A 25394-nucleotide genomic window follows, 5' to 3' on the forward strand; every position below is an offset into this window, starting at 1 on the left:
CAAAGGGGTGGACTGTGCCAGTTATGAAGCTACGGTCTTTTAGTCCCAAACACAGCCTTCTGTACTCTGCTCTGGGATCCTGAGGCTGGGATTCTGCAAATCACACTACTTCTGTTGGCTGGCCTTGACAATAAGGGGCATTGGGGAAAGGTTGGAAGGCAGGAGGAGTGGAGACTTCCTTCTTCCTTTGCCTGTAAGTTTATCGGCGCAGCCTAATGCCAACAGTTGACACCAGGCGTCAGCTGTTTTCCTGCGCTCCCAGACAGCTTCACTGTACCCCCTAAGAGGTACTAGGACCAGCCAGCCAGACCCCCTTTTCAGATTCTTGAGCCCTAGCACTACAGCACTCCCGCAATCAAGCCTGTGGGTTCTGCTAACCCCAACCTCTCCCCTATATTCCTGCAGCCTTAAGAGAGACAGCTGTTGCCTGCAAGGATCCCCTCTCAGCTATCTCAGTGTTCTTTTTGCTCTTTGAGCCCCCCTACACCAGTGTAATCCAGCCCCTTTTGAAAATTCTCTTTGTTGAAAACCTAGCCTAGTTTCTGTTTTCCTAAGTGGACGCTGACTGACACAAACTATTAGGAAACCGGTACTCACTTTTCACTGGGGGCCCTAAGCCAAGAGCAGGTAAATGTGTAAGTGCCAGGGGTCATCATGAGAGGTCAGCCTGCCTGAGAGGGAGGCTGAGACAGAAGGCAGAGCCCGGACATGTTACGCACCCAGCTCTAGCTGTGCCGAAAACCACTCTATCCACCTGACAGTTTAGTTATCCGGGCTAATAGGTTCCATTTTCTTTCTTTCTTTTTTTTTCTTTAAGCTATAAGGCATTAGGTTTTTGTTGTTTACAACCAAAAGAGTGCTGACTAATCCAAATTTCTTCATCCCCACCCCCAGACCAGGTACGCCACCCCACCGCCACTGAACAGGAAAAGCAACCACCTCCTACTGAAAACTTTAATGAAACCAATAAGTTAATAAGTTAACAAAGTGAGGTACTTGCATGTCCGAGAACTGGGTTGTGGGGGGAACTCGGTCGTAGGAGGGAGGGCTTCATCCCAAATCTCCTTTGGTCACAGGGTAATCCCATTCTCCTGCCCCTCTCCACAGCTCTGTCTCTGAGGGTTTAGAGGGTGGCTCTCTGGGGACAGTGCAGTGCAGGTGGGGTGAGCCAGGACAGGCTCCATCCAGGGCATGATGGTCACATGCAGAGGGTCTGTTGGGGCAGAGGCTGGGCACCAGGGAGCTGAGCAAGATCCAGCCCCAGCCCTGGTGCTGGTGCATGCAGGTCCCCAGTCATGAGATGCAGGCAGCTGGGCCTGAGCCCCTGGTTCCCTGGCACCCCACAGAGGGTCACCATCGGTCCACTACCCATCACGCTCCTGCTCCCTGCATTAGCTTTGCAAAAGAGGGACAGAAGGGTCAGGATACCAAAGAGGTGCTGGGGGCCTGGAGTGGAGGGGGGGGACTTATGCCAGTATGGGGGGCTGCCAACTGAAGTGAAGAGTGAGGTGCAAAAGGCGGGGAAACAGGGCTTGTGAGTGTCAGATGCACAGCTGGTGCCGGCCAAGTAGGAGTGGCTAGATGCATTATTATTCTCTCAGGGAGGGACAGTGACTAGGAAGGGGCAAGTCTAGTGGAAGCAGGCCTGATAACCACCCTGGAGAAGGGCCGGGGGTCTTTCCAGTGCTGTCCAGCCCCCAGTGGTCTAGGCCTGAGCTGTGCTGTAGGGACGCCAAGGAGGGTCCTTGGGGGCAGCAGAAGCAGCAGTTAGGGCTCTTGGACCAGTGAGAAGTAGATGTTCTTGAGAAAAGGGAGCTGGTAAAACTCGGAGGTGAGGCCTAGAGAGGCCTGGGGTCACTTCAGAGCTCCCTCTCCTACTTAGATGGAGTGGCAGGCTTCCTCTTAGTGGACATCACCCTGCAAGGCCAGGCCACTGGCATCAGCTGCAGAGGCCCAAGGAAGGCTGAACGGCTGTGTGCGCACATCTCCAGGTGTGTGTGATCGTGTGTGTCAGGGAGTGTGAGACTTTCTGCATGTTCGGGGAAACTTTGGGTGACCATGGGAGCACTGTCCATGGGAGATTTGGAGGCAAATACAGAAACTTCTGCTATAATGTGTCTGGAGGGCCTAGGAGGGGAGTGGACATCCAGCAGGAAGAAGGAGCCCCTGGGAGGGGATACCTGCGAATGGGAAGAAAAGCCCAAGCACTGCCCTTGGGGAGGCAAGGGAGAAACAGGCCCCATGCTGGGTGAGGAGCGGGTGATAAGCCAAAGAACAGGGATAGGGGTCATGGCCAAGCAGCCTGAGACCAGCTATTGCTGGGGGCCCATCTCCCAAGAAGGGAGGGGCAGAGGGACCCCATGGGGGTCCCCAAAGTTGCATATTTAACATAGTTTGCATATATGATGCCCAACTGCCTTGTGGCAGGGTCCTATGCTTGTGGGTACCGATGGGCACCTTGGGCCCACCCCCAAGTGGGGCGGGGACTTGGCGGGAGGGTTTCCCTGCTCGGTCCGAAGGGCGGGCCAGAGACCTCACCTTGCATAGCTGGAAGCTGGGTCAGGGCCCAGGACCCCAGCGCCCCACTCCCACTCCCGGGACAGTGCCCCTGCCAGGCGGGCCATGCAGGGCCTTGATGGAACGGGCAGGGCACTGGGGGGGCTCAGAGGCCGCGGGGCAGCCCCTGCTGCTGCCCTCCGTGTGGCCTGGCATCTCACGCTCCTGAGATGGGGCGGGTCGCTGGCACCCCCACGGCGGGTATCTCGCCCATCCAGACAGCTCAATACTGCATGTGGCCTCTCTCCCCGCAAGGGAGCAAGTTCAAGTAAGAGAGGAGTCCGGAGGCCTCAGGGGGCGGGTCCGAGCGCCAGGCCCAGGGGCTGGCCGTGTGCTGCCCCGCCCCTGAGAAGCCCCTCAGTCCATGTTGGTGCTGACAGAGCGGGAGATGCTGAGCGTCTGTGCGGAGACGGAGATGTCCTCGTGGTCCACAGGACTGTGGTAGTCGGAGGTGATGTCGGGGTCGAAGAGCGGCACTTGCACGGTGCCCAGGCTGGCCGAGGTGCCAGAGCGCAGGCAGCGCGAGTAGAAGCCCAACAGCAGGTCCAGCTTGTGCTCGATGGACTGCACCTGGGGGCGGGGCGCGGCTGGAGGCGGGGCTTGGGGGCTTGGGCGGGGCTTGAGGAGGAGCGCGGCCAGGAGGCGGGGTTTGGTCGGGAAGGGGCGCTTCTGGGAGACGCGGCTCCTCCCGCGGGAGGTGCGACCGGAAGGGCGGAGCTTGGCCGGAGGGCGGGACGAAGGTGGGAAGCTGGGGTTCATTCCCGGAGGGAAATTTAGTTGTGATTGGTTGGAATAGTCCGGGAGCTAGAGACAGACATCTGAGGAGGGCTTACACGGAAGTAGATGAAATTTAGAACGGGTTTATCTGAGACCACAGCCACCTGGAGGCGGGGCTTGGCAGGAGCGGGTGGGTTTATCGGGGTCGTCTAGCAGGAGTGGGCGGGCTTCCTGGGAGGCGGGACTTATCTGTGGGGCGGGGACCGGTGGGGCCCCGGACGCGTGGGCCCTGATCAGGCCTCCCTGGCTGGTGTTCTGGACTGTGGTTCTGAGAAGTGCACCCTCCCTGTGCCCCGCGGCGTTCTGGAGCTCTTGGTCGACGACCAGCTTCCGCCATACGAGCGAAACTCCATCCCATACTCACCTGCTTCTCCACCTTGACCACGCGTCCCATCATACTGATCTCATCCACCGCCTCCGTGTCGGAGGGTCCCTTGTCTCCCTTCTCTCGGGCCTTCCGGTCCCCGGACCCCCGGCCCACAATCTGATCCACCCTGTGGAAGAAAGTAACTGTCAAAGGGTCCAGACACACGCCACCCGTCCCTCCCTCAAGAACTCTAGGTTGCCTGCTGAAAGGGGAGACACAGCCTGCACTGGTGGGAGGGGGCCATTTTGTCCTGACAAATGGAGACTGAGATGGATGGAGGGGCCGGGCCTCTGCTTTTTGGGTTTTCCAACTAGCCGAGCAGAGGGACCACACACAAGCATGACAAGTAAAGCAACTTCCTGGTGGGAGGACAGGTGGGAAGTGGTGGACTGGGAAAAGAGAGACCCAAACGGGAATGCGAGTTATAAGGTGGACAAGGCTGGAGCTGGTCCCACCTTATTTTTCTGCTCTCCCGTACAGCGTGATTCTTGAAAGCGTTTATCTCTGCCCACTGTCTCCAATTTCTCTCCTCCGTTTCTGCCTTAAACCTACTCCAATCAGGCTTTCATTCCCACCATCTCACCAGAACTACTGTTGCCAAGATCCCAAATGACCTCCATGTTGCTAAATTCGATGATCAACTCTCAGGCCTCGTTATACTTGACCTTGTAGCAGCACTCCAGCACTCGGCACATCTGATCACCCTTCTTCCCGAGCTTCCTTCACGTGGGGTCGCAAACACTACCTTCTCCCGGTTCTCCTCCTACTTCACTGACTTCTCCTTCTCACCCTCCTTTGCTGGTTCCTCCTCTACCTCCACGAAATACCGCAGGACCCAAGGCTCACTCCTGGGACCTCTTTTCTCTATGCACTCTCAGTAGGTGCTGTCTTCAGCTCCAGATTGGCAATTCCTCTGCACACTGTTGACACAAATCTGTATCTCCAGCCCACAGCTCTCCTCTGAAGTCCACACTGCTCAGTCTAACTGCCAGAGCAACACTCCCTGTAGATGGCCAATGGGCCCCATAACCCAACAGCTCCCAACTCACCTGAGCCAAACCTGCTGCACTTGTTGCCTTCTCCGTGTCAACAAACGGCAACTTTTTCCTGTTGCTCGAGCCACAACCCTTGGCTTCAGCCTCGACTCTCTTTTTTTCTCTTATACCCCATCAGAAAACCCTGTTAGCTCTACCTTTAAAATTTATCTGGAGTCTGCATACTTCTCCCCACCCCCACTGCTGCCACCTCGGTCCAAGTCCCCATCATTTCTTGCCCGCATGTCTGAGGCAGGCTCCTGACTTCCACACTCGCTCCCTTATAGGTCCTCCTCAGCACAGCACCTACAGTGCTCCTTTAAAAATACAGCTCAGATCTTGTCCGTCCTTTGCTCTAAGCTCTCCAAGGCTTGCACCTCCCCCTGGATGAATGCCAGCGTGTGTGCAGTGGCCCACGGAGCTTTATACAGTCCAAGTGCCATTCATCAGGCCAGAACAGACACGTTGGGTTCCTTGCTGTTCCTAAAACAACACCCCAGACACCTGCCCAAGCCTTTGCTCTTCCCTCTGAAAACTCTTAAACAGCCACAGGGCTGGTTGCCCCACCTTTCTTCTTGTTTTTCTCAAATGTCACCTTCTTACCTATTTAAAATCACAAACCCCAACACCCTAACCCTTATGTTTCTCCTTAGCTTTGATCATCATCTGACATCGTCTAGTTTCCATCTTATTTATCATCTGTTCTCTTCCACTAGAATAAAAGCTGCATGAGGGCAGGGACTCTTGCTTTCCACCAGAGCCCAACTGTCTGGCAAGTAATAAAAGCCCAATGACTATTTCTTAAGAGAACAAGAGAATGAATGGGCAGTGAGAATGCAGACCACAAGAGGAGAAGGGCAAGGTGTAGGTGATTAGGGTCTTGGTGCAAGAATTCTTCCTATATGCTGGGTGGAGAGAAGAGGTGCGGGAGGGTTCCAGAGGCAAGAGGTGGGCAGCATTGAAGACAATTTGCCTATCCCCTTGGGAGATGGGAGATCATTAATTATTTTAATCCCATTATTTTAGGACCAGGAAACAGTCATCTAAAGACGTCGCCCGAGGAGTGCAGGTCAGTAGGGTTCGCACAGAGGACGTGCGGCTGGGTCCTTCTTCAGGCTCAAGACAGGTGCCAGGTCAGGCCTCAGTGGCGCGCTGCGAGCCGGAAGCCTTGCCCAGGCCAGAAACTCCAGCTCCCGCAGCGGCCCCTAGGGGGCGCTCGCGGCTCTGTTCGGGCGCGGGCGGGAGGCGGGTGGGGGAGCTCGGGCCCTCCGTCCCCGCTTTGGGGCTGGGGCCTCGGCCTCACTGCCAGCGCACCCACCGAGCCTGCAGGCTCTTGATCCGGCCTAGCATGTCCAGGTGCCCCGCCGAGTACTGCTCGATGACGTCCTTCACGTCGTATGGTCGCAGTGTCTCCTTGAATTTCCTTTTGGCCACCAGGAATTTCAGGATCCTGCCGGGAAAGGGGGTCTCGGCGGGAAGGGATTCTTTTCCAGCCCCTTCTCCATCCCTTCGCTAACCTTTTGCCTAGCATGAGGGCACCTTCTGCTTGGGTCACTGCAAACAGCCTCTGCTGGGTCTCCCAGCCTCCCTGCCTCCCCACCACGGTCCACCCCCAGGCCCCGGATGTCTCTTTGGTTTCTTTTTTTTTTTTAATGTGTCTAAATCTACAGTAGCATTAGCCTGGGAACGCAGGGACCGGGCCTGGTTTCTTCCTGCTAGCTGGGACACAGGGCAGACATCTGTGAACACTGGTGATCAAGACCGCTTGGGGGAAGACATTTTTGCATTCACTCCACAAATGCTTGTTAGCACCACTGTGCTGGACCCTGGGCACCCAAGAGGCATCAGACCCAAACCCTGGTCTCAGGAGCCCTGTTCTGGAGTGGGAAACAGGACACACAATTATGGGGTGATGAGGGCCATGTCAAGGAATGGAGACAGTGGTCTGGGACGATGAGAAGGAGGGTCTCAGCTGGGGAGGGCAGAGGACAAGGCTTGAGAGTGATACTTCCCAAGGGCAAAAGGGGGATGAAAAGAGGCTTTCTGGATACAGATAGACATGGAGGCATGTGAGTGAGATTCTGTTCAAAGTAGCCGGGACAGAATGTGAAGCTAAGGGGTTGATCCACCTGGGGAGGTGGGGTGGCATATAAGAAGACAGAGAAAGAGATTGGCCTTGAAAAGGAGGTTGGCGGGCAGGGGGAGGAGGTACTCTGAAGAGCCTGGAATCCCTGGCAGAGATTGGGCAATGGGCGGCTGGGGTGGTGGGGAAGGGTTTTCTCTGCGTTAGCATGATCATTCCGCCCGCCTGGGTGGGGGAATGCTCCAGAGGGGCACAGTCTTGGGCAGGACAACCAGACCCAGGGGCTGGGCCTGAGCTGGGAGTGGGCAGCTGGGAGCAATTCAGGACTAAAAGGGACTTCAAGGTTCCGAGTCTGAGTCTAGAATAATTCCCATGGCTTAGGCAACGGGGTGGATGGTGATGCCGCTGCCTGAAATGGGAACAGGGAGGAAGAGCAGGTTTGGGGCATGCTGGGTGTGAGGGATCTGGGGGGTGGCCAAGGAGACCTGACCTGGGCCAGGTGGCGGCTCGGGCGATGTGTTCCAGAAGCTGGTCACTTGGAGGAGAGAGACAGCATGTGTAAAAAGGGGGTGGGGAGAGGCCTCAGACTCTCTGGGGAGTGGCCAGGGGCCCAGCTCACTCTGATTTTACAAGGAACACAAAACAAAGAGGCTTGTGGGGAGATGCATCAGGCAGAGAGGAGAGGAGGTGAGCCTGGAAGGCCTGGGCGTAAAGGGAGTCTCTGAAGCTACAGAGCTGCAGGCTGGAGACAGGGTCTAGGCCAGGACTCCACGCACAGAAGCGTGGAAGCCAGAGCCATGGCTAAGGGGCTCAGGAGACTCTGGGCCACTCTTGTCAAGGCGGGGAGACAGCCAGCACAGCCAGCCCGACAGGGACTGGCAAACTTGTTTGACCAAGACCCACCATAAGAAATACATTTTACGGGGCGCCTGGGTGGCTCAGGCGGTTAAGAGTCGGACTCTTGATTTCGGCTCAGGTCATGATCTCAGGGTGGTGAGATCCAGCCCCCGCAGTCTTTGGACTCCACACTCAGCGGGGAGTCTGCTTGGGATTCTCTCTCTCCCTCTCCCTCTGCCCCTCCCCCTGCTTGTGCTCTCTCTCTCTCAAATAAATAAATCTTAAAAAAAAAAAAAAGAAAAACAGAAATATGTTTTACATCAGAAGCCGGTACACACAAACACACACACACACACACACACACACACACACAACTGAAACAGGTTTCATCAACATTATTTGCCACTCCTATGGGGGAATGCACTCTATTTTCTATTCTGTTCCTTTTTGTTGTTGCTGTTAAATGCTGACCATGGCCCACTAAACTGATTTCACTAAGTTGATTTCAAACTGTTGTGACCTGTGGTTTGAAAAGCACTGCTCTAGAGGAAGCCCTGAGGGAGACAGACAAGCTGAGGTCAAGCCACCCAAGAAGAGAGGGAAACTTTGAGACACAGAAGCAAGAGGAGGATGAAACTGAGACACAGAGTTGGAGGGAAAGAGCACACAGGACAGACGCAGGGAGAGGCAGCGGCTGGTGCACAGCTAGCGGGGAGGAGGGGAGAGATGCAGAGAGGACACTGCGGGTGGAGGAGAGGGACTGTGGTGGGCAGCCGAGACTACCGCCCTAGCCAGCCAGCCCTCCAGCCGTGAAGAGGATGAGCAAACCCTGCTGGGAGCCATATGCCACCTCCCACCCCACCCACACTCCAGGGTCCCCGCCAGCCTGCTCCCAAGGGTGCCAGGCGGGCAGCAGCTGGTGTGCCCGGGAGCTAGGCCAGGCCTGGCCATGAGGGCAGGCCCCAGATGGGGAGCAGCGATGGGTGGCAGACGGATTCAGGGGGGGCACCTCAGGCCTCAGACTCACCTGACCGAGCGGATGACCGTCTTCACAGCAGGCATGACGTCATCCACAGTGAGCTCACACTGGTAGCTCTTCTCTTCTGCCACTTCCTCCGAGGGGCCCTCTGGAAAGTTAGGGGCCCGGGTGGTGGCAGCAGAAGGGGCCCCTCCCAACTCCTACCACCACCTGCCGAACCACCCTTAGAGATACCGATCAGGAGACAGAGGCTCAGAAAGGGTCCAGAACCTTCCTGGGGGCACAAGGCAGACCAGGCTCCTGCCTCCTTGGCTGCCTTACCCAGGTTGGAAAATTCTGGCTTCCTGCACACCCATCTGCCCTCTGACCAGTCAGGGTAAGAATCTGCCCAGTGGCCAGGTAAGTGGGAGTTGTTTTAGGGCACATCTGGTTTGGCCTGATGCAAATTAGGAAGGCCCACTGGTCCCACAAGGACAGTGAGCCTCAGAGACAAGGGACCTGAGACCTCTGCACATAATCACACACACAGCTTTATCCTTCAGCCAAGAGGGAAGGAAGCTCGAGGGGCTGGCTCCCATGCCCAGCTCTGCTGCTGGGTAAGGCCCTGAAAGCAAGTCCTTCTGTCTCCGGGGAAGAGAAACGCTTCTCCCAGGCTGGTGCACTGCACAGAGAGCAGATGCTATCCTTGCTCCATGGGGGCAGGAGAGGGTGGAAGGCCAGGCAGCTTCTTGGGCAGGGAAGCGGGGGCCCTGGGCACCAGCCATGCCCAGACTCTCATAGATCAGCACCTCCCAAAGACTGGTTTGTGGGATTCTGTAACTTTCCAAGAAGTGGCAAAGCCAGGATTCAAACCCCAGCAGCCTGGCTCTAAAGCCTGCACTCTTCCCCACTACCGAGCGCCACCTTCTGCATTCTCATTAGATTCCTGAACAGTCTTGAGCCCAGCAAAGCAGGTGTTATGACGCCCAATTCACAGACCAGGAGACCAGTGCCCAAAGATGGTCAGTCCGTTATAGAGCTGGGACTAGAACCATCTTTCCACCCCTAGCCCAGACTCTGTCCCTGCCCCACCCCCCACAGCAGGTAGGTCCTGGGCCCCAGGCCCCCAGGGGCTCACCCTCAGCAGAGGTGCGGGGTTTGAGTCTCAGGGAGGCCCGGAAGCGGGTGCGGTCGTTGAAACTCCAGCTTTTCTGCACCTTGGTGGGGCTGGCGGCCTCGCCCACCTGCTCGCTGCTTGGGGAGGTGGGCATCGGCGGAGGGGCCAGGTGCTGCTTGGAGGGGCCTGTCCGTCGCTGAGAGCTGCCCATGCGGATGCGGTCCTTGATGCCCATCCGGCTGCTGGCAGGGCAGGTCGGGTGGGGGAGAGAGCCACGTTAGCCGGAGCTGGGGATGGGTGTGCATGGGGACACGGCTGACTTAGGACTTGGGGGTGGCTACTGGGTTTTGACTCTCCACCAAGTGGAGACTTCCTGGGATGGAACAAGGGTGTGGCGAAGGGGACCCTGACCCCTACAGGAAGCTGATGCGGGGTCAGTCTGAGCAGGTCCCCTCCCTACCCCCATCTCCCACCCCTCATTTTCGCAGACAGATATAAGGGGTGCACAGGAGACAGATGTCAGAGCGGAAGGAGTGAGAGAGACCCAAGAAGGGAGTCAGAGACAGACAGGAGGATGGGAGAGCTGGGCCTGGCACAGCTGGGTGGGTGGAGGTGGAGGTGGCCACCCCTTTGGGCACAGACAGGCTGCTGAGGGATGGAGAGGCTCACCTGGCCATGCACACTGAGAAAGACCTCCAGGTCCTCATTGTACACAGAGGCAGGCTGTGTGGAGTTGGGGTGTGTGTGTGTGTGTGCGTGCACGCGCACACATGCGTGCACGCCGTGTGACAGTGTGGGTACCCAGGTACCAGTGTAACTACATGTGTCAATGTATATTTTCCTCCTTTCCTACCGGAGCTCTTTGATCCCACACTGGTCAGTCAGGTCAGGGCTTTAGGACCCAGTCCAGCTTTGCAGGCAGAACATTGCAAAACTCCAAAGGTCTGCATCACACAGGCTTCAGCATAAACAGGGCTGCCCAGGGGTGCAATGAGCCGGCTGCAGAGGGCCTTGGCCTTGTGGTTCTAGCTGCTGGGCCCACATATACACCCTGGACATGTTTGGTGCCCCCTCTCCCGGTGAAGGTCTTAACCTGTGTTTCTGTGGTCTCCCCTGCCTGAGTTCTGCCTACCTGGACGGAGTTCACCCTCCCAGCTCCACAACCCCCACTGCCTAACAAACCCCCATTTTAACAACACCTACACACGTCTGTGTGCACGGGAACACACATGTGCATGTCTGTGCGTGTGCTCAGGCCTCCCTTCCCACACCCCAACTCCCCACCACAACCCCAAACCTTGCGGAGGCCCCAGGTTGCCCGGGACAGGCCCTGGTTAGCCATACCTGGTAGAGTAACTCTGTGTCCCAGAGTTTTAAGGACCACGTTCTCACTGTCTGAGTAGGACGTATGCAAAGGTCCCCCATCCCATGCCCTGGGGTGTCACCACTGCCTCCCTGCTGTGGCTTAGACAGGTTGGGGGCCCTTCCACCCCAAATGTCCGGGGCCCTGGCTCACGAAAGCACCAGCCAGTCTTGGAGGAGGCCTAAGGTGCGGCATGGATTGGGGGAGGAGACTGTGTCACCTACTATCAAGGACTTTCAGGTCAAGAGTTGACCAGAGGACAGATTCTGGTTTCAGGGCTGGATGAGAGCTAGCGTCCCCCATGCCCTGGGCATGGGGTACAGAGTACAGAGCCAAGGTACTGAAGTGAGGAAGATCTCGAAACCAGAGGCACCTTCGGGAAGGCAGCCAGGATGTAGGGCCATCCTTAGGAGTAGGGACCTCTGCCCTTCTAAGAAGGGAGAAGTTATAGGTCATGGATTGGGGCCCCAAGGATATCAGAAGGGAAGGACGAGGCAGCCCCACAATCCAGCATGCCGTTTGCTGGCCCAGGATCCCCTCAACACATCCCAGAGATTCCAACCAAAGTTTGAGGTTGGCTCTCCCAAACTTTCCTCTGCAGAGCCATTCCTTCAGGCTCTCCTCATGCTGGCAAGCACCCCCCACCCACCCGGCCCGTGCAACCCCTCCCTCTGTTCTCCACTCCTCCAAGAGGGAGAGCAAGAGGGGGGTGGAGAAGGCCCTGACACATAGCCAAGGGCCTGGAACTCCGGATCTCTGCGCCCAGCACGTTACTCCAATGACATTCTGGGGGAAGGGTGTGACCTCCCTGTCATGAGAAGTATACAAGCAAGACTGAGCTTGCTCTCAGCAGGACTTGGGGAGGAAGGGGTCTGGAGGCTTGTACTAGAGGCCTTGAAAGGCCCTTTCCAGCTCTGATTCTGCGATGGCTGAAGGAGCTTCCAGCCTGGTTTGTGGGGTTCTGTAACTTTCCAGCCAGCCAGAGGCCCTGGGCTCCTCTTCAACGTAAGAAGGCACTGTTTTCCCAGGGGTGGCCCTGGATTCCAGCTCCTTGGGCAAGGCCCAGGAAATGGCTCACGTCAGCCTCTCTGGAGCCTAAAAGCTCAAACAAAATGGAAAGAAACCTGGCAAGCGGTGGACATCGGAAGAACTCCTTCCCGTCCCGGGCTCCTCAGCACACGCACGGTCCTGTCTGAATGCCTTGGCCCTTCCAGCTCTCTGTCGGCCGCTTTGTGGGGTGGGCTCCACATTTACCATCCCTAGGTTACAGACTGGGAAGGAGGGAAAGTGACCTGCCCAAAGTCCCAGAGCCCCTGTGGATGCAGTAAGGATCAGAATCCGTTTTTTTCTGACTTGAGACACTGTTCTTTCTCTGGAACTAACGATCAGGAGAGCGTCTAGGGCGGTAACCACTGGAGGCAATTTTGCTCACTAGGCCCCAATCCATGAGCAATGTCTGGAGACATTTTTGGTTGTCACATTGGAGGGTGTTCCTGGCATCTGATCGAGGCCAGGGAAGCTGCGAAACGGTGCTAAATAATGCTTGTGACAGCCCCCTCCCCCACCAACCAATGAAGAATTCTCCGAACCAGACTTCCATGGTGCCGAGGTTGAGAAACGGGTCTAAGGGGTCTGTTGATGCCTGGGACACAGACGGGCTAGGCTTGACTGAGGCTATCCTTTGGCGGAAGGGAAGCTCTGGTCACAGGCTGCCCTCTGACTGCCCTGCTGGGTCAACCCCTGTGCTCGCATCCACAAGGAATGACTTTAAGGATTCCATCTGTTACCAAAGGCCAATCACATGGGGACAAGAGGCAGCCTACCCCTTCTGATGCTGCATACAGCCCCTCTCTTCAGGACTGTGGATGCAGCTTCATCGCTGGCCCCTCTGCCCCGGCCTTGCCCTTCCTGCCCATCATGCCCACACAGACAAAGTCATCTTGCAAAAGGGCAGGTCTAACCCAGAGACTCCTTGGCTTAACCCTTCAGGTGTGTCCCCATTTCCATCAGCCATGGTTTCCAAGCTATTTTTAAAAATAAGACCTTAACTGCTCAACATACCACACTGAACAAGGCCGACCATTTATATAGCACTCCCTATGAGCCAGGCACGTTTTGAGTGGAAGCAGATGCAATTACCATCTGCATGTTACATCTGAAGAAACTGAGGCACCCAGGGCTTAAGGTGACGTTCCCCTTGCTAGCAAGTTGTGGCCAGGTTTGGATCCAGAACACTAGTTCCTAAGAGGCACTGTCTCTTGGATGAGCAGCCAGGAGCTCTGTCACCCATGTACTTATGGGCCTCTCAACCCACAAGGCTCCAGAAGCACTTTTGGGCAACCCAAGACTCAAGGAGCCCAGGCTGCCAGGCAGGGCCTACAGGATGGCGCTCATACAGGACTTTGGGGTTCTTCATGATCCAGCTCTGCCCCCGACCTCACTCCTGACCCCGCACTCTCCGATCTGGCCATGCTGGGCTGCCTGCTCCTTCCCCATGGCTGTTCGTTCTCTCTCTCTCTCTCTCTCTCTCTCTCTCTCTCTCTCTCTCTCGCCTCCTCACCGTGATGCACCACGTGATGCATGCTGCTTCCTTGGCCTGGGATGCCCTCCCCCACATCCACTCCTTTTTGGGGCCTCCTCTAGGTGAAGGGCCTGACCCTGGCTCTGTAGCCCCTCTGCTTCCTCCTTTCATTGCATTCATCACACTGAACAGCCCTTGCTCTTTGCAAGCCTCCAGGTGCCATCTTTCATTCATCCCTGTGTCTAGTGCAGGGCCCGGCACGTGGTGGTGATGCGGCTATCCAAGCTGGGCTCTAGAGTTAGTGAAAGAGATACCAATCCCAGCTCCTCCAGTCATAGGCTAGGTCCCTAGGGGGGGCAGTGGGAAGCCAGGGAGCTAAACCCAAAGCCCGGCAAAAGTCAGAGTGGGAAGGACCCTCAGAGAGCCTCTAGTTCAATCTGCCCATTCCACAGATAGGAAACTGAGTTCCAGAGAAGGGAAGCAATGTGACCCAGATCACACAGGGGGTCAGCGGCAGAGCCAGAACTCATCCCAAGTCTCCTACAGATGTCCCTCGTGGCAGAGTGGGCCCCAGGCCCATGCCCCCCGACCTGGCAGAGGCCTCCCCAGGAAGGTAAGAGGCTCGTCAGGGCCCCAAGGCAGACGGCAGGCGGCAGGCACATGCACCTTGTCCTTGGCCTATCCTGTCCCCCTCTCCAGCCCCCGAACCGGGTGGGGCAAAGAGGAGTGGGGACAGGAGGAGCAGGCGAGGGGGTACCTCGGTCTCCAGCTGGCGTGGATCCGAAAGAAACTCCGTTTATTACTAAACATCTGGCTGGAAGTTGAGAACAAGACACAAACAGAGGTTAGTGGGAAGGGGGCAGGTGGGCAGAGCATGGGGAGCTGCCAGGATGGGGCTGGCTTCCTGCGGCTGGTGGGAGAGAAGAACCCCCACCCAAAGCATCCTCCAGCCCGCATCCCCAGAATGCAGAGATTCTCAAGATTCGCATCAGGATCTCCTGGGCAGCATGTTAAATATGCAGAGTTCTGTGCCTCTCCCCTAGAGATTCTCATTCCACGGGCTTGGGGAGAGGTCCAGGCATCTGCATTTTTTAACGAACACCCCACCGATGCTGATGCAGGAAGTCAGTGGACCGTGCCTTGAGAAACATCGTCTTAGTGCCTCATCGAAAAACCTCAAAGAGAGGAGGTGCTGGCCTTGGCAAGACCATCCCCCAGGAAGTCCTGCTTTGGGAAGTCCTGGAAATGCGTTCAGCCTGGGTCCATCCACAAGGGCCACTGAGGGTGTGGCCAACCAGGAGAAGTGTGTATGTGTATGTGGGGGTGTGCGGGGGGGCTCCTGTCCGGAGCACCCACCCCATGGGGCCCAGACAACCAAGAGTAAGGACATGGCCATTTGGCCTGAGCCTGGTGACTGATGTCCTAGAAGTCACAGCTCAGCCTCCTGGGGGGCCTGGGAAGAAGGGACACTCCACCACCATCACCCTGAGCCCTGGCCACACAGACACTGCAAGGCAGACAGACACAAGGCTGGGAGTTAGTGAATGCCAAGCCCTCGGCAGTCATCTGGTCCTAGGCTTTGGGGGACTCAGAGCCCCGGAGCAGTTGTGGGTGGGAGAGGTGCTGGGCTCCAGGTTCGTCTTCGTTTTCAGCACCTTCCTATCCAGGCCAGGTGAGACCAGAGCAAACCGGAAGCTCCAGAGAGCACGGGCCCAGACCCTGGGCAGGGTTGCTCAAATTTAAGCTGTGGCTGGATGGGGGTGGGGGTAACACTGAAGGGCCTTCAGGCAGGGACAGAGAATCCGACCCAGGGCCGCACCGTGGACTCTCTTCCAGGGAGTTCCCAGCCTGGCCTGGCCAGTCATGCTGCCCCTCCCTCCAGCCCCTGACCTGGAGGGACCCTCCATCTCCCTGCTTCCTGTCCAGCCCCTGGCCAGAGATGCCCTCACTGAGCACAGGGAAGAAAGAAATGCTGCTCCCAGCATCCTCTGCACCACCCGCCCCCCACCCCCTGTTCCCCAGGCCTTTTCAGCCTGGAGAACCCAGAGCCCTGATCAGCCTAAACATTGCTGATGTTCTGCCTAGGATCCAGAGGCCCAGTGTGACTCGATGACTTTCTCAAGGACACACAGCCTCAGATGTCAGAGGCCACCTTTCACCACACTGCCTCCTTCTGATGGCTGAGTGGCTGGCGTCTTCTCCCCTCCCTTGTTCTGGGCCCAGGGCTCAGAATCACACCTGAGGCTCAAGGCCCAGATGTCTACCTGGCTGATCGGGGATGATGTGTGAAGATGAGACAAAACAAAGAGATAGGGAGGGGGCAGGGGAGGAATGGGGGGTGGGGTTGAATCCTTGACCTCAAAGCTATACCTCGGCAGGAGCAGCCCCTTTCCCGTACTGTGAGTCAGTGAGCTTCCCTTCTCCAAAAGGGCCTGAAATTCCACTACTTTGAACATTTATGTGGGGGTAAGCATTGTCCTTTCTTTGTTCTTCTTTCAAGACGCAAAAGCTCCAGGAGAGACAGGTGAAGGGAAAAGAGACTGTTAGGAGCAGCAAAATGTCCCTCAGTAAGGAAGAAAGGCATTATGGGAGAATCCCAAGAGGACCCTCTGGGATTAGCCAAGCTGTGGACAAGGGTTGCACAAGACAAGAGCATTAGTCATCATTGGCTGAGTTTACGGAGGTCCTACAGCGGTTCTTAGTCACAGAGCGCTCTCTCCAGGTAGCACCTCGTTCCCGAAAGGCAAGTTCAGTGGCGAGCCCCTTCTAGAGAAACATGCTGGGGGAGGGGGTTCCCTGCCCTCACGCCCCAGAACGGTGCCCACGATTACCTGAGCCGTAAGCACCTGTGGCCAGAGGCCTCCTCCTCTCTCCAGCTGCCCGGGAGGGATGGGGGTGCAGGGGTGGAAGAGTGAGGGGACGTGGAAACAGAGAAAGAAAGAGGACAAATGGAATGAATGGAGGAGGTGCCGGGAAAGGGCAGTGCGGATATGTCCCCCACTCAGACCCTTAGAGCCCCAGGTGACAAGCAGGTGAGTCCAGCCTGGCCGCTCCAGGGAGGCTCTCAGTCTGTAACTGTCAGGCCATCCGACGACAACTGCCCAGGCCTCGTGACAAGGCCTGGGAGTCCCCAGAACAGGCTCAGACACCCACATGGTGGCTGCAGGCAGGTCTGAGAGAGGGTGAGACAAAGAATGGAAGAGGAGGAGGAGAAGCGAGAGGAGGTGGCGGCCCCGGGGGGCCCCTACCTTTCCCCAGGGCAGAAGGAGGCGCTGCCCGGCCGGTGGCAGGTGGCAACGGGCGGGTAACGGGAGGGCGCTCCATCAGGTACTGGCGCCCGCCGCACCTCCAGGGGCCGTAGGCCCCCATTTCGGGCCCGTTGCACGTGCTCAAACAAGAGGGCCAGCTCTCTGCAGGAGAGGGCGCCATCAGCAGCAGGCAGGGCCCTGGCACCGCCCGCTCACCTGGTGGGCACCGAGCTCTGGAGCTCAGATCCTGCCAGGCTCTGCCTCTAGACACCCAGCAGTGCTCAGCAGACACCCCAAGCCAGAACTGGCAGGGTGGGGGGTCGGAGACAATAGCCTTCCTCCCTCCCTTTCTGCGCTCAGTTCCTGGGAAATCCTCAGGGCTGCTGAGTACGGTTGTGCAGGTTGGGCACAACTTGAGGGCACTCTCAGAAGGCGGCAGGTGGGAGCTTGGATCTAACCTACTCTCTGCTCATCAAGCGGAGCACCTAGACATGGAGCTGTGCCTCCCTGGAGGCCAGCAGCCACCCTGAAATCTTCACCCTCCAGATCTGACTGGATTTTAGGGGGAAACTGAGGCTCAGGAGAGAGACTTGATAGGGTAGCTAGACTAGCTTCCTGCTCCAGCATCCACTCCTGCCACTGGGTTCTTGGAGATTAGATTTGGGGCTCAGCTTCTTCCTAACTCCCCAGGCCACTTCCTGTTTCCATAACCGAAGGACAATATCTCCCCTCTGCCTTCCCATTATATGGACAAGGAAACCGAGCTCCAAGGAGCAGAAGGCCCGTGGACCTAGAATCTCTAAACCAAGCTCTGTCCCTCTTACCAGAGGACCCAATACTACCCCTAAATCTTCCGTCCCCCTCACATACACTCTATTTCTAACAAACCAACCCCGGCCCCACTCCCCAGGGCCTGGCCTTGAGTCCTTAGAGCTACCCCTGGGAAAGGGAGGCTCCTTCCAAACCAACCACCATGCCTGTCTCTGAGGGGGGAGTTGCCTCTGCCAAGTGGAGGTGGGGGGGACCCAGTGTGATTCTGGGAGCCCCCCTCCCAGCCCCTTCTCTTCTGCTCCTCCCCTAGGAAGCCCCTGGGGCCAGGAGGGAGCAGGGAGGGGGAGCCAGGTGTAGGGGTGAGTGGGATCACGCAACAGCTGCTCTGGCTAATGAGGGAAAAGGCACCCACAGAAGCGCTGAGCACAGCAGCCTAGCCCAGCCTTGCGCTTGATTCCCTGCCTGCCCATGGGACTGAGCCACACTCTGTGCTCTTCATTCCTGCCCAAGGGCCTGGCCAGGCACCTGGCCACACAGACCTTGGTGATGGCTATTAATAATCCTCTGCATGCAGCCACCCTCAGGTGCAGCCTTACCCCAGCCCGGGCCAGTGGGATGAACCCGCTTCTGGGCACTAGGGCCCGGAAAAGTCGGGGCCTATTCACACACCGGGGTGCTGGACTCTGGCACACACGTTCTTGCCCATACCACGCTTTCTCTCCCCAGCTGCAGTCTGCCAGGCTGGCAAGGGCTAACCCGACCCTCAACTCAGACAGAGGGGAGACGAGCTGGGGGCGCCACGGCCCTGAATGGCGGCACTATGGGCTAGCATGCGGACTGCCAGTTCTCCAGAGCCCGGGGTGCAGCCGGCGGGCGGGGCTCTACCCCGCGCCCTGTGCCCAGCGTCCCCCACCTTCCCGGGGAAGAGCGAACTGGGAGAGAAGACGCTCCGGGCTCTGCATTACACAGAATGTGCAGAGCCAGCCCCAGATACTCCTTTGGGAGCCGTCACCCCTTTCCCACCCTCCAGGGCCGAGTCCCAGCCACCTGTCCCCAAGGGGGCATGACGACCAGCCACCGCCCCCCGCCCCCCACGTCCCCCTGCAGCAGGGCCTACCTGAAGGACGGGAGGATACTGTCATAGTAGTACCAGGTGGCCGTCAGGTAGGCCCGGCTCGTGTCGGTGGAGTACAGGCGCCATGCAGCCTGCCGTGTGAGGGGAGGGAAGGGGGGACACGGCATCAGCGAAGCCTCTCCGCCCCTCACCAGCCCTCCGCCCTCAGAGGACCCAGTCCTTGGGTCAGCGGAAGGAGACCCAGAGCCAGAGGCCAGTTCCAATTCCATAGCCACTGGCAGGGCCAGACAGAAACAGAGGCCCAGAGAGAAAGGACTTGCCCAAGGCGGGGAGCAGGGGTCCAAGGTAAGAGCTGGGCTCTGTCATCGGGCAGACGTGGCTTCCAGGCCCGGCTTTGCCCTTTAGTCACGTGGGCAAATGAAGTAAAGCTGCAGAGCCCCACCTCCCTCATCTGTGAACTGGATACAATACTACTTACCTAAGAGCCTGATGTGAGGATTAAAAGGGCAAATGTCTGTTAAGTGCCCAGCACGGTGCCTGCCACAGAGAAGGCCCTTAATACCAGGCTCCCCTGTTCAACCCTCCTGGCATCCCCCGTGACCCCAGCTAGTAAGTATCTGTTCATCGTGTATTTGAGGAATGTTGTCTTTCTCTCCCCCTAGACTCTAAGCCGTGTCTTGGTCACCACTGTATCCTTTGGCACGTGGTAGGTGCTCTGCAAAGGTTTGGAGAATAAAAACTGAGTGAATTCTTAGTACTACGAATAAATCCACCTCATCTTTCCCAGCTGCCTGTCACTGCCCACGGGGTTGAGGAGGGAAGGGAAGAGCATCCCCTACCAACCCCTCTGCATCCAGGGACTGGCAGGATTTCCTCTGCAGCAGGAGGGATGAGGGGTGGACAAGAGAAGGACTGTCCCTGTGCCTCCAGGTAAGAAGAAGAGCCAAGGAGGGACTGTGAGTGCGGTGATTAGGGAGGGCAGGGAGGCATGGACTAAGCCTAACTGAGCCCTGGAGAACCCCCCTTCTTTGGGTGCCTCTTGTCCTTAAGGGACTGCCCACTGCTGACCTCACTGGCCAGGCACCCTCCTAGGATAGGAATATTTTTACTTGCTGCTTGCCTAGGCCCCTGGCTTGAGCTGGGGAGCAGCTCAATGAGCTGTCTCATTAATTATGGGCACCACAATACCAGCTGTCTCTTGGCATGGACAGTGCCAGCCGCCTGCCCCTGTGGTGCCCCTTGAAGGCCAGCTCCCAGGGGACGACGGCCATTGTGCCCCACGGGACGCTGGGCTGGTGGCTGGAAATAGCAGGGATGGGGAGGGGGTTCCACCCTGGGAGGAGAGATAAGGGGGGTGCTGAGTCAGACTTGGATCGGGGAGTGCGAGGGTGGCATGCTGGGAGCAGGCCAAGGTGGGATGTGCCAGTATTCCCCAAACTACTTCCCGCAGGGGCTGCTCTCGCACACACCGACTAGAGAGAAGCCAGGGCTGAGTCACAGAGTCCCCCCAAAATCGGAGCCCTTGCCTCCCCCCACCCCATGCCCTATCAGAATGTCTCAGTGCAGTGGGGGAAACTGAGAGCACACACTCCTGGTTTTCTGATTTTCTTCCCACCCCTCTGGTTGCTCCTTCTCTGTCTCCTTGACTGGCTCAACTCTGCTGGCCCAGTCACTGAATGCTGAGATTCCTAAGGGCTCCGTTCTGGACCATTTCCTCTCCTCCGTCTTTGCTCTCCGCACTGGGCGAGCTCATCCGTGCCCCGGGAGAGCTCATCCGTGTCCCTGGCGAGCTCCTCCGTGCCCCGGGCGAGCTCCTCCGTGCCCCTGGCGAGCTCCTCCGTGCCCCTGGTGAGCTCCTCCGTGCCCCGGGCTTCATTACTGTCCAGGTGCAATGGCTCTAGCACAGCCCCCTCCCCTTAGCTACAGACCCGGATGTGCAGCTGCCTCGCTGGGGGGCTGAGGCCCCTCACGCTCTACGTGCTCCCGCCAATCTCACATTCCTCCTGCCCCAATCTAGTCCCCCTCCAGTGGGGAGGGCCATCAATCATCCAGTTGGGCAAGCCAGAAACCTGGAAGTCACCTGCCACGCAGCTCCCTCACCCTCTCCCTCACTCCTGATGCCACGAATCTCACCTCCTAAATATACAGAATCTGCCCACTTCTTCCCGCCTCAACTGTTGTGATACCAGTCCAACACCCTGCCTTGCCCAGACAGTTGTCAGAGCCTCGTGTCATCTCCCACGCACACCTGGGGCCCTCTCCAATCCATTCACCTCTTTTCAAAACACAAATCTGATCATGTCACCCATTCCTCCTATTTCATACCTGTCAGGGGTTCTTCATTGCTCTCAGCAAAGTGTTAAACTCTTCTCTGTGGCCCTCAGGTCGGGGCCTTGCCCACTTACCCAACCCCTTCCACTATATACTCCTCCTTGAGCTTTCTGTCCCAGCCTCGCTAGCTGCCTTCAAGTTCACCAAACACACCATGCTCCCTTCCACCACAGGGCCTTTGCACATGCTGTTCCCATACTTTGAATGCTCCCCCCCTTCACCTCTTCACCTATTTGACTCCTACCAGTCCTCCAGCTCTCAATTCAAGCATCAATTTCCCAGGCTCATCATCCCAGAGTTCCCCTTCAAGGTCAGATCGGGCCAGGACCCTATTAAATGCTCTTCAGAGAACTATTCTTTCTTTCAAGGTGTTTGTCTCAGTTTATAGTTACAACATTCACTTGTGTGAGTGCTTGGGGAATGAACTGGTGTTGGGAGCAGTGCGGGCTTACTGATAACTGCACAGCCTTTCGGTGGCAGGACAAGAGGCCCTAGACCCCACTCCACTGCCGGTCACATAGAGCTGGGGCTGGAGCGGGACTGCGGGGCAGCTCTGATGAGGCCTGAACTGGGCCTGTGGCACAAGGGAAGTTTCTGACAGTCCCCCTTAGCATCCTAGCTCTAGCCCTGACTTGGCATGTGACCCTGGAGAAGTCACATCTGCTCTCAGAGCTTCAAAGTGGAGTCACAGTTGCAAAACTGGGACACCTGGGTCAGCATAGAGGAGTTGACACACCAGTTCGTTTCAGGGGCTTCCTGGGCGTCTTGTACCTGGATGAGGTTGGCTGCAGGCATCCTCCTCTTCTCGAAGTGCTTCTGACGGTGCTGCTCCTGCACCTTCAGGGCAAAGCCAGAGCCAAGGATGCCCTAGGGGAAGAGGCGTTGTTGGGAGAAAGGGGCGGAGGGGGACGACAAGAGGAGAAGGTCTCCACCCCTGCCCCTCTGAGCTCTCCCCTCCCGCATCCCTGCAAATCCAGGAGAGGGGCTAAGCAGGCTCTGCCCCCAGGGCCCTCCCCGCCCCCCGCCCCCCGCCCCCCGCCGGGAGATCCTAAGTGCAGGGGGACTCACGGCAGGCAAGGCAAAGAAGGAGATGCCTAGTAAGGCGAAGCCAGCAGCCAGGACCCTGCCTAGCCATGTGTGCGGTGTCTTGTCACCATAGCCAATGGTCGTCAGAGTGATCTGGGGACACAAAGAGTTTACCCTCAGGAGCCACCCACAAGAGCTTGTTGGGGCACAGGCAGGTGGGAGCCTGATCACGAGGGGGGTGCCCTATGGTCGTCCACAGGGGCTGTTAGGGGCATAGATGGATCGCTCCCCTTCCCTGCCCTGTGCTGATCAGGGGTGAGGTGGCAGGGGCTGGGTGTGGGGAACTAGATGGAGCACAAGCAGATCTACTGGGGCAGGTTGGGGGCTAACACAGGGGCTGGTCACAGGGGGCCCCGGCCCTAGCTGAGAGGACAGGCTCGCTCAACCCTGAGTCAGAGGCACAGTGGTCACGCAGGGGAGGTTCTCAGGAAGAAGGGCAGCTCTGCATAGACCCTCACGCACCGTCCCCCACCAGAGCGAGTCCGCGTAGGAGGAGAAGTCGGAGTTGGCGTCCTTCTCGGCCAGATAGACCAGGAAGGAGGCGAAGATGAGCACCAGGAACCCGATGTACCAGGCGGTGATCAGCTCCTGTGAGGGCCGCAAGGGTGACAACATTAGGGGGGGGCCGAGGGGGAGGGGCATGGGGAAGTGGGTCACCCTGTGCCCACCTGGCAGAGGTGGGCAGGTGGGAGGTTCCCACAATGACTTGAGAGAGGTGTTCTGGAGGGGGGAAAAAGTTCCCCTCCTCTCGGAGTTGCCTGACAGAGGCTCTGCCCGCTTTCCTTCCCCAGCTCCTCCCTTCAAGGAGACCCTCCCTGGCCTTCCCGCCTTCCCGCCTTCCGGAAGGGGTGAGGCCCTCACAAAAACTCAGGGTACGCCCCCGACCCCGCCCTTGACCTTCCAGGTTCCTCATTCAGACCTCAGTCCCCAGCCGCCCCACACCCCCAACATCTAGTCCCGCCCCCCCACACCCTGCCCCAGCTCCCCACTTTGCTGTGCGCATAGACCCCCAAACCCAGAAGCTTCCAAGTGGGCCCCTCCAGCCCTACCCCTCAGGCCCCGCCTCCTGGCCTACACCTGCCCCCCAGACCTCGCCCCTGCCGGGCCTCAGAGAGCGCACCCCGTGAGCTGGCCCCTGCTGCCCGCCCCCGCCCCCGCCGGCGCACCTTGCTGTGCGCGTAGACCACCGAGCCCAGCAGCTTCCAGGTGCCACCGCGGCGGTCCATGCGCACCATGCGCAGAATCTGCAGGAAGCGCATGCTCCGCAGCGCAGACGTGGCGAAGATGTTGCCCTGCGTGCCCGCAGCGATGACAGCCACCGAGGCCACGAACACGATGAAGTCTGCAGGACCAGGGGAGCCGAGGTCACAGCCATGCCGGGGAGCCAAGCCACCCCGCCAGGCTCCGAAGTGGGGGCGGGGGGTGCCGGGGCCGTCGGGGCGGGGGTGGGGAGGAATAGGGAGGATCCGTGGAATCTCTGTCAGCAGCCAGGGTCTGGGTCAGGGGCTTGGGGTCAGGGGTCAGGTGCGGGTGGGCTGGGCTCATCACCGATGACACAGAAGGGTTTTCTGGCAAAGCGGAAGCGGCCCTGCCATCCTCGGTAGCGGCAGCAGCAGCCGGCGGACCAGACGCGGATGATGTACTCCAGGCCGAACACCACGATCATCACGAATTCCTGCGGGACCAGGGCCCTGAGTTCTGGTCCCCTCTCTCCAGGAGCCAGGGCCCAGGTCACACAGTACTGGCCCGGCCCAGCTCCCTTGGGTTAGGGGTACCAGGATTTCCTCAGACCACCTCTCCTGGACGTTCCTACACCTGGCTGGACCTGAGGAGGATTCCAGAAGTCACGTGGCCCCTTCTTCAGCCTGAAAGCCCAAGTCTGTCTTGCGCGTCCTATCCACCAGCTGTGTGGGGTTGTCTGCTCTCCACCCCGCCCTCCCCCTCCGAGCTCTCCCAGACTCAGTAACCCTGACTGGGTGACATAAGGGGTGGCTGTCTGTCAGCTGTCCACTTCCAAGGTGCCTCTGTTTAGAGGGGAAAAAAAAAAAAATCACACCAGGGGTTGAGTTAGCAGTTTGGGTCCTGAGAAGGAGTGGGGCTTATTCACCTCTTCTCTGGGCCCAACATCAGCCCTGACTTAGGCAGGAGGTCCCTAGCCCCCCAACATCGGCTAGAAAGCAGGACAGGAAGTCCAGAGAGGGGCTGCCATCAACTCAGGGAACACAGCACAGCAGAGCAAGCCACTCTCTGAGCCATAGAATGAGAAGCCTCTCCCCCCCCACCCCATCCCCCGCAAGCCCCGAGGGGCTGCCTTACACAGCCTCACTCAGACCTGGCCTCTGGCACTCACCAAGATGAGGAGACATTCGTTGGCAAGTTCCTGGTGCTCCTGAATAGTGGACAGCACAGACAGCACCAGGCAGCTGAAGACCAGCAAAAATCTGCAACGGCAGCAGGGAGAGGGTTAGACTGCCGCACGGACAGGACTGGCAGGGGGTGGGGGGCTGTGGAGTCACTGGAGGAGGGAAGCATGCTTTGGGAAGAACTATCTGGAAGGCAGAATCAGAATCAGAGTCCCCTGAAGTTGTGGTTCTGTGCCGGACACCAGAGGGAGAAGCCCCCACGCTCTGGGCTACGGAGCTCACAGACACCGACCACCCTCTCAGCTGCCCTCGCTGCAGGCTGCCGCTCAGACAAGGGGCCACTCGGCTGTGGGTGGCAGGTCTGTCTGGGCTCCTGGTGGAAACAGACAGGCTCAAGGTCCCACGGTCAGGAAGCGCCTGCGGGCTCAGCCACTCACCAGTGGTGCCCTCAGGCCCTGGCTCAGTTGTAAGACCGTCTTAAGAAAAGTAGCCCAGAGGTCAGCTGAGGGGCCAGGGAAGGTCAGCAGCCGACGGAGGGGTCCCTGCTCCCTGTGAATGCCAAGGTGGCAGGAGTATCGCTTCATTTGCAGAATGGGGACAATTGCCTCTGCCTTCGTGGGCTCTTAAGGAATTAAAGAATGAGGCAACTATGAAAGGACAGGAGACTAGGGAGGACAGGAAGAAGGGAAGGATGCAGAGGGGGATGGGGTATGAGGACGGGGATCGGGCCTCAAGGCCTGCAACTCCCCTGAGGGCAGTGGGAAGCCCAGAAAGGGATGTTTAGAAATGGAAAGAACTTTATAACCCAGCTCATCCAACAGTTCCCTCAACCCCCGTTGCACACGTGAGGAAACTGAGGCCCAGACAGGGAAAGGGACTCACCCAAGGTCACTCAGTATGTCCAGGA

General features: G+C 58.1%; 1 protein-coding gene across 2 annotated transcripts in view; it reads right to left on the reverse strand.

Annotated features, from left to right (window-relative positions):
- Positions 1 to 940: 940 nt before the first annotated feature.
- The window catches only part of KCNQ4 (potassium voltage-gated channel subfamily Q member 4), a 53042-nt gene continuing 28588 nt past the window's right edge, over positions 941 to 25394 (reverse strand). The window contains exons 2-14 of one of the 2 annotated variants that reach the window (XM_032431701.1): positions 24475 to 24565; positions 23673 to 23799; positions 23291 to 23466; positions 22587 to 22712; positions 22107 to 22217; positions 21810 to 21905; positions 18750 to 18838; positions 16862 to 17023; positions 9751 to 9971; positions 8682 to 8781; positions 6053 to 6184; positions 3698 to 3827; positions 941 to 3126 (exon numbers count right to left, since the gene is read on the reverse strand). In XM_032431701.1, coding sequence (XP_032287592.1) covers positions 2914 to 3126; positions 3698 to 3827; positions 6053 to 6184; positions 8682 to 8781; positions 9751 to 9971; positions 16862 to 17023; positions 18750 to 18838; positions 21810 to 21905; positions 22107 to 22217; positions 22587 to 22712; positions 23291 to 23466; positions 23673 to 23799; positions 24475 to 24565 — 1774 coding nt within the window. In that variant the 3' untranslated portion in view covers positions 941 to 2913. The remainder of the gene's footprint in view (positions 3127 to 3697; positions 3828 to 6052; positions 6185 to 8681; positions 8782 to 9750; positions 9972 to 16861; positions 17024 to 18749; positions 18839 to 21809; positions 21906 to 22106; positions 22218 to 22586; positions 22713 to 23290; positions 23467 to 23672; positions 23800 to 24474; positions 24566 to 25394) is intronic. The other variant, XM_032431711.1, reaches the window with a different exon arrangement.

The sequence above is a fragment of the Phoca vitulina genome, unplaced genomic scaffold (genome assembly GCF_004348235.1).
Source record: "Phoca vitulina isolate PV1807 unplaced genomic scaffold, GSC_HSeal_1.0 scaffold2, whole genome shotgun sequence".
Classification (NCBI taxonomy): Eukaryota; Metazoa; Chordata; class Mammalia; order Carnivora; family Phocidae; genus Phoca; species Phoca vitulina.